Source organism: Schistocerca cancellata, chromosome 8 (genome assembly GCF_023864275.1).
Source record: "Schistocerca cancellata isolate TAMUIC-IGC-003103 chromosome 8, iqSchCanc2.1, whole genome shotgun sequence".
Classification (NCBI taxonomy): domain Eukaryota; kingdom Metazoa; phylum Arthropoda; class Insecta; order Orthoptera; family Acrididae; genus Schistocerca; species Schistocerca cancellata.
The window spans coordinates 191,539,985-191,553,719 of NC_064633.1; the positions used below are offsets into that span (position 1 = coordinate 191,539,985).

The 13,735-nt window shown below is 43.2% G+C and overlaps 1 protein-coding gene across 1 annotated transcript in view; it reads left to right on the plus strand.

The window, feature by feature from the left end:
- The window catches only part of LOC126095461 (leucine-rich repeat-containing G-protein coupled receptor 5-like), a 1,115,085-nt gene that overhangs the window by 870,607 nt on the left and 230,743 nt on the right, over positions 1–13,735 (plus strand). The window contains exon 12 of the mRNA XM_049910253.1: positions 3,145–3,288. Within this exon, the coding sequence (XP_049766210.1) occupies positions 3,145–3,288 (144 nt within the window). The remainder of the gene's footprint in view (positions 1–3,144; positions 3,289–13,735) is intronic.

The following is a 13,735-nucleotide window of genomic DNA, read 5'->3' on the forward strand; positions in this document are numbered from 1 at the left end:
TTACTGGTGGCACCTGCATAACGCTCTTGAACGCACACCGAGGTACCGTACACTCTTTACGCAGTGTTCTCGTAACCTCCCCAGCTAGCTGGGAAGTGCCAGGCTCATTGCGACGTTCCCCGCAGTATCACATCGAAGACAGAATTACGTGAATTGTAAGCAGTGAAGAAGGAAAAAGATAGGTTGATTCATGGAAAACTGTAGTCATTGAGGCATTAGCAATGCAGCATGAGTCTATTGTAGTTATTTTAGACGGCGTTGTTGGAGACTGGTAACGACAATGGCAGTTGACAAGCAAACACCATTTGCACCGTTTCTTGAAGAAAGATTCTTTTAGCCTAAGTAGCACAAGTTATATACAAAGCTATTTTAGTTTATCCTTTCAGTCACATTCTTTTGTAACATTCTGTTTTCTAGAATTTTCAGTTTTACGAATTTGCTAATTATTATTTTGTAATAAATAAATACATTATAGACCCTTGGAGCCTACCACCTTGGGAGAATTTTTAGGAATAGTTAGGGGCAACCCCCGAAGGGGGAGTTCCATTTTATGGCAGGGTTAAAGTGGCGGTGCCAAGAAGGTACGGATTTGATTTTAGTTTCTTTTATTTTTAGAGGTTTTCGTTTCATTTTTTTGCATTGTTAAACTTAGTTAGATAAGGAGGTAGGTGCTGCAAAACAAGCGGAAAAGGAAAAAAAAGAAAAGGGGTTTTAAAAAAAGTGGTAAACGCAGTAGAACCCCCTGTGAGGATCGAGGTATGATCCCCAGTGTTGCCAGTGATTTTTTCCTTGTTGGGAGCACTGACTGGACAGGTATATACTCAGCCTCATGATGCCAGCTGAGGAGCAGACCTGATTGAGAGGTAGCAGCTCCAAAATCAGAGCGTCGACAACGGCAGAATTGCGATGTGATGCCCCGGTGCTCTCCATAATGCCTCCGATGATGAATGACTGGGGATAGTCAACGATCTCGTGGTCTTCATGGCCTGATCGCAGGGTTTACGTTTCTTTTCACCGGTGCAGAGAATGAGTCTGGGTCCGTCTATACACGTCCGTCTATACACGTTCCTGATGAGATTTGTAGAGCATTATGTCGCATAATTTGTCTAGCGCACAGCAAGTCGCCGATATGTGATTCTGGGAGACGCTACGGAGGTTCCGAGGCACGGACGAAAAGAACGTACAAGCTGTATATGGTGAATCTGAATAAATTGAAAGGTCTCTGTTGGATTCCTTTCAAGTTAATTTCTTAAATCTGTTGTCATTTACGGCATAAATTCCTCTTCTAAAATTTACTGTGGCGTTTCTGACTAACTGGGAGGAGACTGAGTAGTGGAACGTGTTACTTTTACACATAAACAAGAACGATCTGTCACACTACTACACTTTAAAACACAGTTTATATGTAATTCATGTCACACAGTCTCATACGGAACCTACATCCGCTTTCTTTTATATACTGTATATGATAAGATACTGTCATCCCCCTCCCCTTCTGTGTGAGAGGATGAATGAGCAAATGTATTTCTAGTTGCATGCTTGAGGGTAGCAGACAAGCCTGTCTGCTAGAGAACAGTAGGACCAACGTCGGAACAGGTAGCTACGCTTTCTAAAAGCAAAGAAGTTTCTATCCTTAGTATGGTCCTGTCTGTCCTTTGTCATGTTTGTATAGGAAGCTGCCCCTCTGGCCACTTCCGTTTGTATTTGTGAGCCACCCTCAGAAAGGGACCAGGTCAGTCTGTCCGTGGCGAGCGTCTGAAGTGGTATGATCTCCGGCTAAGCGCGTGTCTCCTAAGTCCGTAGGACAATGGATTTCTTAAGTTCAGCCTAACTGAAAATTTAATCACCTTTATTTCAGGTTTAGCTCTAAAATATCTAATGTTATCTTAAATTGCAGCGCAGTGTAATTCTCGTGTGAAGTTCAGAATATATTCCAGTAGTTGCTTTGTCACTACTTTGTGAGTAAAGTGGAACCACGTGTTGATCAGTAACTCTAACTAAGATCATCAATCTTAAATGCGAGTGTGCGTGAGATTATAACATCTCGTCTTGACAATATTTTTCAATATAGCAACTTTTCTTTATGTTCAACCCACGTGGGGTGTAATTTGTGAGACCACTACCACGTGCTTATATAATTGTTTGACCCATCAGGTTAATAGTAAGACGTTAGTAACCAGTTCGAGGTATTTCTTTTGTAAATTGCTTTTCGATCTAATTTATTTTAATTATCAAAATTATTGTGGAGTTACACGCTTTGTGTAAACCAAGTTGACCACGTGAAGCATGTGGTGTAATCATCAAAGTAGCCCTCAGCTATTCTTTTTGGGAAGATTTCACAGAGAGTTAGTATGAATTTAGTATACCAGTGTGTGGTAATTACACGACGGACAGGATTGTGCTACGAATGTAACTTCTTTGGGTGAAAATTGAATCGGTTGGTTGTGGTTAATTTCCTCTTGCATATGTTTCAACGTTCTTCGTGTGTTATTTTATGAATGCAGTGTTGTACGGAGTCTCCCAATCTTGGCTCCCTATTTGATGTGTTCCGTAAGATAACAAACTCACATTTTCACAATCCTAAATAAGGCACCAGCTTAGTTATGACTCACGTTAAATATGCTGAAATTTCAATGATCAATGTTAAAATAAATTTCCAAATATAAACTGATTTATTTCTTTTTATTGAAATTCTCTTATATATATATATATATATATATATATATATATATATATATATATATATATCACCGGTTGTCGTATGACTATTAAAAGATTATAATTAATGTTAGTCTGGTTGGGAATTTGGTAAGCTAGACTGGATACCTGGTGAAACAGTTGCGCAGTAATGCAAGGTTAACTTCCCCAGACAGCTCACAGCTTTTAACCCGATTTTATTGGCTATCAGTTCCGCTTATACCGCAAATTAAAGCGACAACGTTACAAAATGTGTGGATTCATACCTTCCCACAGCGGAGGCTGTTATGAAGGCTAGAGGCCGTTTTACAGGGTATTAGCTTGATGCCTCCTGCGAGTGACGAATGATTTGTCTAGTGTGTTTAATTTGGAGACTAGTACTGCGGCTACAAAAAATGCACTCGCTATCCAGGCACCTTGTCCAATGACAACTGTGTTACTTTACAGGGACTTGGCGAGCAACCAGATCACGACGCTGGAGGGCCGTCCATTCCTTGGTCTGTCCCTGCTGCACGACCTGCTGCTGGCGCACAACTCCATCCCCAGGCTGCCCAAGGACGCCTTCGAGGGGCTGCCGCGTCTGCAGGTCCTGTGAGTACCGTTACTTTGCCGCCGGCTCCCCAACACCGCAGCTACCCCCCACCCACATTTCTTCATAAACTCATCCGTGGGCTGTTCGGGAGACCCCTTTTAGGAACTACCGTGTCTGCATGTACTAGAGTGGCAGTACTCTGTTGGCTGCTACTCAGTACTGCACTGACCCATGCACACTCTTCCAAACCGCCAACCCCAGTTGACCAGAGTCCTGGACGCAGTTGTCTTGTGAGTATGGCTGCTTTTCTGGCTGCTGCAGAGCAAGACTCCGACACAATTCATTTACAGGTCACCCAGTGACGCCATTAATGGGGAGCTGTTCTGGTTTTCTTGAGAGTACTTTAGTTTTTCTGGTTGCTCCCTTTTATCATATTCGCTTCTTTCTGGATTACTCTACAATTTCATTAGCCTAGCTACACAGAGCACCGTCTACTGCGGCGCTGCATCTGCTTCTACTGTCAGTTAGATGATTGTTCCCCTGCACCTGTTTTACCCCGTCCGCATTCGTACACAGCCCTATGTACTAACTGCCTATGCTGCACATGGGGGCCTACAATGCCTGTATGTCCTTTGAATATTGTACATTTAGCATCTACTCACAATTCGTGACCAGACTGACCAGGGACACCTTCATGAAACTCCTACTGCTGCGGGTCCTATTATGAGCACCGTTGCTGACTGCATCCCGACACTTCCCCTTACCTGTTCCATCAGTCTGAGGCTACTGGCCACCAAAAGCTGTTGCAGAACGATTTGATTCACGGATCCAGTTATATGACTCCTTCCGTGTATAGCGATTTTATGACTATGGCGAGTGGGGCCTGAAGATGGCATCAATGTAATCCCGAAACTGGTAGCACATAGAAGTCCATAAAATAAAATAAATTTCTACAATACATACGGATGTTGGTAAATTATTGCATCAAGAAGTTCATGCCAGCAGTCGTCCCACGATCCATAATGGATCAACGAAGACCTCATTAGAAATACCGGATGTCATAGCCTGGGCAGACTGGTAAAAAAGGACAGGTGGCGAACTGTGCCAGGACTAATATCAGACTTTAATGCTAGGCAGATTACAAGTGTTTCTGATCACACAGTTCTCCGAACACTACTAAAGACGGGCCTCCGCATGCCACGACCCATAGACGTGCCAATTTTAGTACCACGACATCGACAACTACGGCTGAAATGGACACGTGACGATGGGCCACTGGACGTTGGCGCAGTGGCAGAGCGTTGCAGGGTCTGATAAATCCTGATACCTTTTATATCATGCCGATGGGAGGGCACGAATCCGTCTGCTTCCAAGGGAACAGCTCCTGGACACCTATACTACGGGTCGGAGATATTCTGACGGCGGCTCCATTGCGCTCTGGGGAATATTCACGTGGGCACCCTTGGGTCCAGTGGAGCTCATACAAGGCACTATCACTGCCGAGCTGTATCGTACACTGGTTGCAGACCTCGTACACCCCTTCATGACGATCGGGTTTCCCGACAGCAGTGGAATTTTTCAACAAGATAATGTGCATGTCACAAGGCCAACAGTGTAATGGAGTGTTTCAAGGAACAAAGTGGCGAGTACCAATTGAGTACTCGCCAGATCATGACGATCAGGTTTCCCGACAGCAGTGGAATTTTTCAACAAGATGATGTGCATGTCACAAGGCCAACAGTGTAATGGAGTGTTTCAAGGAACAAAGTGGCGAGTACCAATTGAGACTAGCCAGATCTGAACCCGATCGAACATATCTGGAATGTGATTGAACTTGGCGTCAGAGCTCATCACCTCCCGCCCCAGAAATCACGGGAATTATGTGACTTTTGTGTGCAGATGTGCTACCATCTCCTTCCAGCGACTACCAAGGTCTCATTTTTTCCATGCCAGAAGTGTCACCGACTTTATCCGGAAATTTCCTTTAATTTATATCTATGGTCACAAACTTTTTGTTCACATATTACCGGTTTCGGTCTATAATGAACATCTTCAGATCTGTTTTATAAAAACAGTGTCCTAATGTACTGCAGCCATAGTGACATCGTCAAATGTTAATGCCACTATTGCTGCAGTACATTAGGACATTGTTTTTATAAAACACAGATCTGAAGATAGTGATTATAGACCGAAACCAGTAATCTGTGAACAAAAAGTTTGTGACCATAGACGTAAATTAAAGGAAATTTATTCTATGTACAGGTCACTGTTTTATTCGCGACAATGTCACAGCTTGTGAGACTTTATGTGGTGTCACCGCCAGACACCACACTTGCTAGGTGGTAGCTTTAAATCGGCCGCGGTCCATTAGTACATGTCGGACCCGCGTGTCGCCACTGTCAGTATTTGCAGACCGAGTGCCACCACACGGCAGGTCTAGAGATACGTACTAGCACTCGCCCCAGTTGTACGACGACTTTGCTAGCGACTACACTGACGAAGCCTTTCTCTCATTTGCCGAGAGACAGTTAGAATAGCCTTCAGCTAAGTCCATGGCTACGACCTAGCAAGGCGCCATTAACCATATTTAAAGTGTCTCACTTGTATCGTCAATAGCGATGTACCACAAGGATGAATTAAAGTTAAGTATTAACGCAGCTACGTACTTTTCTTTATATCATTCATCACGTATCCTGTTTCAGACCTCACGCCAGCCGGCGTGTGTGTACGCGTGCATTTCGGTTACCTCGCCTTGTCTAGACTGTCTTGTCTAGGCACAACACTTTATCCGTGGCAAAGATGGTCACACCAGCTATTAGTTAGGTGGTCATAATGTTAAGGCTGGTTAGTGCATATTTCTCTTCCCCTAGTTCCTGCAATATGTGTATTCCCCTGTTACCATGAACGCTATTCGCTGATATTTCATCATCTTGTCGCTTCTTCTAGTTACTTTTTACCACACTTTGCTTAACTCACCGGTAATGCTGAGTGGCTCATCATGTCTTATCATCTCGTCAGCCCATTTAATTTGAGCATCCTTTCGCACCACCTACCCTCCTCCGTGTCGGATGTCGCTAACGCACGCTTCTATGGTTGCTCTCGACTCAGAGATAAGCCATTTGAAATCCTGCTAGTGGAAAATTTTTCAGTGCAAGTATCAGACAGGTACAGGGAGAAGGGGCAGAGGCGTAAAGTTCCTGATGACCAGTGTTTACACCAACATCCTGGACTAAATTCCAGATTTCTGCGCAGTGTCTCATGAATGAGAGCATGTGATGTTGAGCCGTCTGTCGGACGACGACGTTAAGGTCGGCCGTCCCCTTTGTGCTGTTTGAAAGAAGTAACCCATGTGCCGGCTCTGGTTTTATCCTCTCCCTCCCCTTCACCCATATAACGTCCGCCCCCGGTAGCTGAGTGGTCAGCGCGACAGAATGTCAATCCTAAGGGCCCGAGTTCGCTTCCCGGCTGGGTCGGAGATTTTCTCCGGTCAGGGACTGGGTGTTGTGTTGTCCTAATCATCATCATTTCATCCCCACAGACGCACAAGTCGCCGAAGTGGCGTCAAATCGAAAGACTTGCACCAGGCGAGCGGTCTACCCGACGGGAGGCCCTAGTCACACAACATTTACATTTTACTCATAATAACACAAAAAACAATATTACACTGAACAAGCACTCATCAAAGTCATCCACACGACACAGATGTGCTCTTGATAATATGAAAGCAATTGCAAAGCACCTTGCCCAGGATGGTGATGCCGAATTCTTGCATCTGCTCCCTGTCACCCACTCCCTGAATATGAGGCTCCATGTTGCAGCGGCTGGTAAATCTTTCGGTTTGTGTGACCGTGATCCACGAAACTATTCCATTGTTAATTTTTCGTCCATAGCTGCAGTGGAGATCTTCAAAGGTAATCCTCGTTCCTCTGAGTCTTGACGACTGAATGTTCAGACGTCAGAAGGCGACATAAAAACTGTGAAATATAAATACTCTCTTTACCTGCGCTAGTCTGCTTCTTAGATCCTCTTTGCTTCGTCCGTCATACTTTATCCCCCATCAAAGTTGATAGATTTCCTTCATTTAACATACTCTCAGTCCGTATTCTGCGCTAACTAGACTGTTCATCCTATTCAGCAGGTCCAGTAATTATTCCTGACTGAGAGGTCTCCAATGTCATTAGTGAGTCTGATAACAGACGTGAATTAAAATTCTGCTTCTGTACTCAAGCTGTTACATGGCTATACCGATGGACATCCGGAGAAAGTTTCACAAGACGGAGCAAGATTCTAAAATTTGCACTTTAAGCTGACTGATGCGCTTAGTCTGAAAACGTGTCGTCCTTCAAAAACTAAATTTGAGAAGAAATGTATAAAACTTCTTGTATCTAAAATGGTTGATAGTTATCCCCTCTATATATTGTACTAACAATCTTCATGTTAGGGCGCTGTACCAATCCCTTTCTGCATCTCTATAAGGACCTACGAGAGAGTAACAGAAAAAATATTGAGGACACTATTTCGAAACGATCCTGTTAAGGTTTGGAACCATCTTGAATGTAGAAGACCGCCGAAACTGCCGTCGTACCAAACAATGGCCAAAATTTCACTTGGACAAAGCGACAACAACAAATATGAATAAATAAATAAATTAAATTAAAGAATACCTGCTGATTCCGTGATGATGTCACAAGCCTTCAGGAACGATGGAGAAGGGTAACTGCATCTATTTCAAATAAGGGACACTAGTCCGGAAACGACGGAGACGAAAGGTATACTCGAAAATCAAGTTCCTTCAGCAGCGCTCAAACTAACGGCCCCCAACTTACGAACCCTAAGCATGACGTGCATAATTCGCCCTAAATAGTACCCCAGTACCCTCGGATGATTTACGCTGCTGACGGACTTGTAACGTCTCACGTAACTTATCGTCAGATAGATAAAAATCCTGTCTACGGTATGTTAATAATAGATCCCATTTACCTACACAGGTTTGACGAGCTGCTACATTTACAACAGTTGTTCAAAATGGCGTCTCCCAGCGTCATTGCAGGCATGATAACGTCGCACAAAGTTCTGTCGTACCCGTTCTGATATCCTCAGTGTCGTTTGAACTATATCGCAGGCAGCGATAATTCTTGCTAGGAGATCCACTTCGCTCTGGACAGGAGTCTCGTACACAAGACTTTATTTGGCTCCACAAGTGGGGTGAAATCAAGCGAATGTGCTGGCTGCGAAATAGGACCTCCACTGCTACCCACATGTCTTATCCAGGTGTTCACCAATCCTCAGTCCACGGTGAGGTGGTGCTGCATCATGTTGGAACCACATCCCTTGACGAATAACAAGTGTGATACGTCCTAGGAATCTGGGTGGTATGTTCGCGCCAAGCGACAGTATCGGTATGTGTATTCCACTATCAGAGGTGCCAGAACGATTTTCGCTTTTTAACTTCGACTCCGTCGTTTCCTGATCAGAGTCCCCAGCCTCACACTGATAAATTTACTCTACTCCATTACCCCTAAAAGTCTGTAATGTCATCAAGGAATCATCCTGTGTAGTGACTGCTAAAGTCACTGTATTTCTCGTAGCGCTCAAAAATATTAAATTTACAGTTTAGTAGAGTCGCAGAGAAGCATTGCTATAAATTCGTGTGTATTCTTTAATGAACAACAAACCTGAGCGAAGATTAGAGGATAGGGTAAGTGCCCCTCTTGCCCCCCTCCCCTCCTCCTCCCTCCCCCTCCCCCCTCGGCCCACACCCCTCCCCCTGTTATGGACGCCTATGGATACGAAAGGGAATACAGACGTTTAAAAAATTAGATTGACGGGAAGTGGAAAATTGCTAAGCAAGAAATGGCTAGAGGACAAATGTAAAGATTTAGAAGCGAATTCCACTAGGGGTAAGATAGATGCAGCCAACAGGAAAATTAAAGAGACATTTGGAGAAAGAAGAAGCACCTTATGAATATCAAGAACTCAGATGGAAAACCAGTCCTAAGCAAAGAAAGGGAAGCAGAAAGGCGGAAGGAGCATATAGAGGGTCTAAACAAGGAAGATGGACATGAAAGCAATATTACATATAGGGAAGTGGACGTAGATAAAGGTGAGGTGGGAGGTATGATACTGTGAGAAGAACCCTCCAGAGCTCTGTAAGATATAATTCGAAGTAAGGTCGCGGGGGTAGATGATATGCCGTCAGAATTACTGATAGCCTTAAGAGAGTCAGCCACGACGAGACTCTTCCATCTGGTGTACAAGACGTATGAAACAGGCGAAACACCCTCAGACCTCAAGAAGAATGTACTAATCCCAATTCCAAAGAAAGCAGTTGCTGACAGGTGTAAAAATTATCGGACTATCAGTTTAATAAGTTATGGATGCAAAATATTAACACGAATTCTTTACAGAAGATTGAAAAAACCGACCTCGGGTAAGATCAGTTTATATTTCGTAGAACTGCAGGAACATGCTAGACAGTACTGACCATACGCCTTATCTTAGAAGTTAGGGTAAGGAATAAGAAACCTATGTTTATAGAATTTCACAATGTCGACTGCAATACCCTCTTTGAAACTGTGAATGTGGCAGGGGTAAAGCCGGCCGGAGTGGCCGTGCGGTTCTAGGCGCTACAGTCTGGAGCCGAGCGTCGCTACGGTCGCAGGTTCGAATCCTGCCTCGGGCATTGATGTGTGTGATGCCCTTAGGTTAGTTAAGTTTAAGTAGTTCTAAGTTCCAGGCGACTGACGACCTCAGAAGTTAAGTCTCATAGTGCTCACGGCCATTTTTTGCAGGGGTAAAATACAGGGGCAAAAAGGCTGTTTACAACTTGTACAGAAACCAGACAGTAGTTATATGAGTCGAGGGGCGTGAAAGGGAAGAAGTGGTTGAGAAGGGAGTGAGACAGGCTTGTAGCCTTTCCCCGATGTTATTCCATGTGCACATTGAACAAGCAATAAATGAAACCAAAGAAAAATTTTGAGTAGGTATTAAAACACAGGGAGCAGAAATAAATACTTTGAGGTTTGCCAGTGACACTATGATTCTGTCAGAGACAGCAAAAGATTGGAAGTGCAGTTGAATGGACTGGACACTGTCTTGAAAGGTGGGTATAAGGTGAACATTAACAAAATCAAATTAAGGATAATCGACTGTAGTCGAATTAAATCAGGTGATGCTAAGGGAATTAGATTAGGAAACGAGGCATTTAAAGTGGTAGATGCGTTTGACTGTCTGATCAGCAAAATAATTGATGACGGCCGCAGTAGAGAGGGTATAAAATGTAGACTGGCAATGGCAAGAAAAGCATTTCTGAGGAAAAAGAGATTTGCTAACATCGAATATAGATTTAAGTGTTAGGAGGTCATTTCTGAAGATATTTGTCTGGAGTGTAGCCATGTATGGAAGTGAAATATTGACGAAAACAGTTTAGACAAGCAGAAAATACAAGCTTTGGAAATGTGATGCTACTGAAGAATGTTGAATATTAGATGAGTCGATCACGTAACTGATGAGGAGGTACTAAACAGAATTGTAAAGACAAGAAATTTGTGGCACAACTTAACCAAAAGAAGGGATCGATTGATTGGGCACATTTTGAGATACCAAAGGATCACCAATTTAATATTGAAGCGCAATGTGGGGAGAGGTGGGGAATGGTAGAGGGAGACCGAGAGATGAATACAGTAACAAGATGGAGAAGGATGTACGTTGGAATAGTTACTTGGACATGAAGAGGCTCGCACAGGACAGAGTAGCGGGAAGAACTGCATCTAACCAGTCTTCGGACTGAAGACTCCTACAACAACATGGGCATGGCTGAGCTTTCTTCATACCCTGTCAGCACTGGTGCTGCCCAGCTCCCTGGTTATTTTCTCAGTGAAGAACTACTAGTAGTCTGTTGCTACTGGGTGGTCACCACAGCTGACCATGTGAATACTAAGACTCAGCTATGACTTTGTCCCATCGTCCATGTCCTATCTCCGAGATTAACATTATATTCCTTTGAGAATCATTCACGCTTGCCATTATGCACTAACGTTTGTGATGGTATTTTTTGTAGTACATCTATGTGTCTTTGCAAGACTGAGCACATGCTGTGTAACACGCTCCAATTCTTACTAAATTAGCGAATGTGTCTGTAGTACCACAACTGGTCATCGAGGTGTCACCAGCAATGGGTTTCAAATGCTGTGAAACGATCATGTGATTGCTCTATCAGACAGTAGCAACAAAAATGGTCAAAATACGTTATTAACTTTTTGCACATGACCAAATTTAAGTTTATCATGTACTTCATTTTGATTTGAGAGTGGTTTCGCAGAATATGTCATATTTTGCATATCTCTCCTGTCGATAAGCTTTTGTTTTAAAATACAGAAATATTCCAGAGTTTTGCATATTAAGTACAAATTATATACACTCCTTTATACTCCCAGATGCACGCAGTAATTATAAGTTGATATTTGTTCCTGCAGTTTCATGGCTACCTCCGTATTGCTGTGGTCTCCAGTTCAAACACTGGTTTACTACAACTGTCCACAGCTACCCCGTGAAAGCCTCTTCACTTGTGCATAACTATGTCCGTTTCAACGTAGTTCTGTGCGTAAGCTGTGGTGTCCCTCCAAGATTTTTACCTCCTCCACAGCCAAATTCACTAATCTCCAATCAACAATAATGGTTTCCTCTGACTGTGCGACGACTATAATTCACATTTCTCACGATTGTTGACTGCAGAGAAAAATAGCCCCCTTCTAGTCACTAGATTTGTTACGCATTCTAGAACGAAAGATTCTTTTGGACGTTCGTAAGAGATTACAGCTACTCGCCAGTCACGGCCAGAATCTCAAGCCACTAACTTTTCGTGAGCTGTACTCATCCTGTGGAGTCATTAAGGTACACCTGAAGCAACATATTCTCGCAGTGATAAGCAGCAGGAATCTGTACTTAGTTTTCCTTTCTCGCCCTGGCTACACACTGATAGCGCCGTCTACGGTCGGACAGCTTATCTGACGGTTTTTTTTTTTTTTTTTTTTTTTTTTTTTTTTTTTTTTTTTTTTTTTTTGTCATCAGTCTACTGACTGGTTTGATGCGGCCCGCCACGAATTCCTTTCCTGTGCTAACCTCTTCATCTCAGAGTAGCACTTGCAACCTACGTCCTCAATTATTTGCTTGAGGTATTGCAATCTCTGTCTTCCTCTACAGTTTTTGCCCTCTACAGCTCCCTCTAGTACCATGGAAGTCATTCCCTCATGTCTTAGCAGATGTCCTATCATCCTGTCCCTTCTCCTTATCAGTGTTTTCCACATATTCCTATCCTCTCCGATTCTGCGTAGAACCTCCTCATTCCTTACCTTGTCAGCCCACCTAATTTTCAACATTCGTCTATAGCACCACATCTCAAATGCTTCGATTCTCTTCTGTTCCGGTTTTCCCACAGTCCATGTTTCACTACCATACAATGCTGTACTCTAGACGTACATCCTCAGAAATTTCTTACTCAAATTAAGGCCGGTATTTGATATTAGTAGACTTCTCTTGGCCAGAAATGTCTTTTTTGCCATAGCGAGTCTGCTTTTGATGTCCTCCTTGCTCCGTCCGTCATTGGTTATTTTACTGCCTAGGTAACAGAATTCCTTAACTTCATTGATTTCGTGACCATCAATCCTGATGTTAAGTTTCTCGCTGTTCTCATTTCTACTACTTCTCATTACCTTCGTCTTTCTCCGATTTACTCTCAAACCATACTGTGTACTCATTAGACTGTTCATTCCGTCCAGCAGATCATTTAATTCTTCTTAACTTTCACTCAGGATAGCAATGTCATCAGCGAATCGTATCATTGATATCCTTTCACCTTGTATTTTAATTCCACTCCTGAACCTTTTTTTTATTTCCATCATGGCTTCCTCGATGTACAGATTGAAGAGTAGGGCCGAAAGGCTACAGCCTTGTCTTACACCCTTCTTAATACGAGCACTTCGTTCTTGATCGTCCACTCTTATTATTCCCTCTTGGTTGTTATACATATTGTGTATGACCCGTCTCTCCCTATAGCTTACCCCTACTTTTTTCAGAATCTCGAACAGCTTGCACCATTTTATATTGTCGAACGCTTTTTCCAGGTCGACAAATCCTATGAAAGTGTCTTGATTTTCCTGTAACCTTGCTTCCATTATTAGCCGTAACGTCAGAATTGCCTCTCTCGTCCCTTTACTTTTCCCAAAGCCAAACTGATCGTCACCTAGCGCATTCTCAATTTTCTTTTCCATTCTTCTGTACATTATTCTTGTAAGCAGCTTCGATGCATGAGCTGTTAAGCTGATTGTGACGTAGGGGTAATAATTTCATTAATGGGAGTAGAGAGACACTACGGCTTACCTACAGAAAATAGGTTCAAAAGGACATTACTGTGCACGGGTGGAGAGTCTTGGACAGGATTTATTAGCTTGGAGGGCCGTAGTGAAGCAGTCTTTGAACTAAGGACCACAGCAATACGAAGAAAGCCAT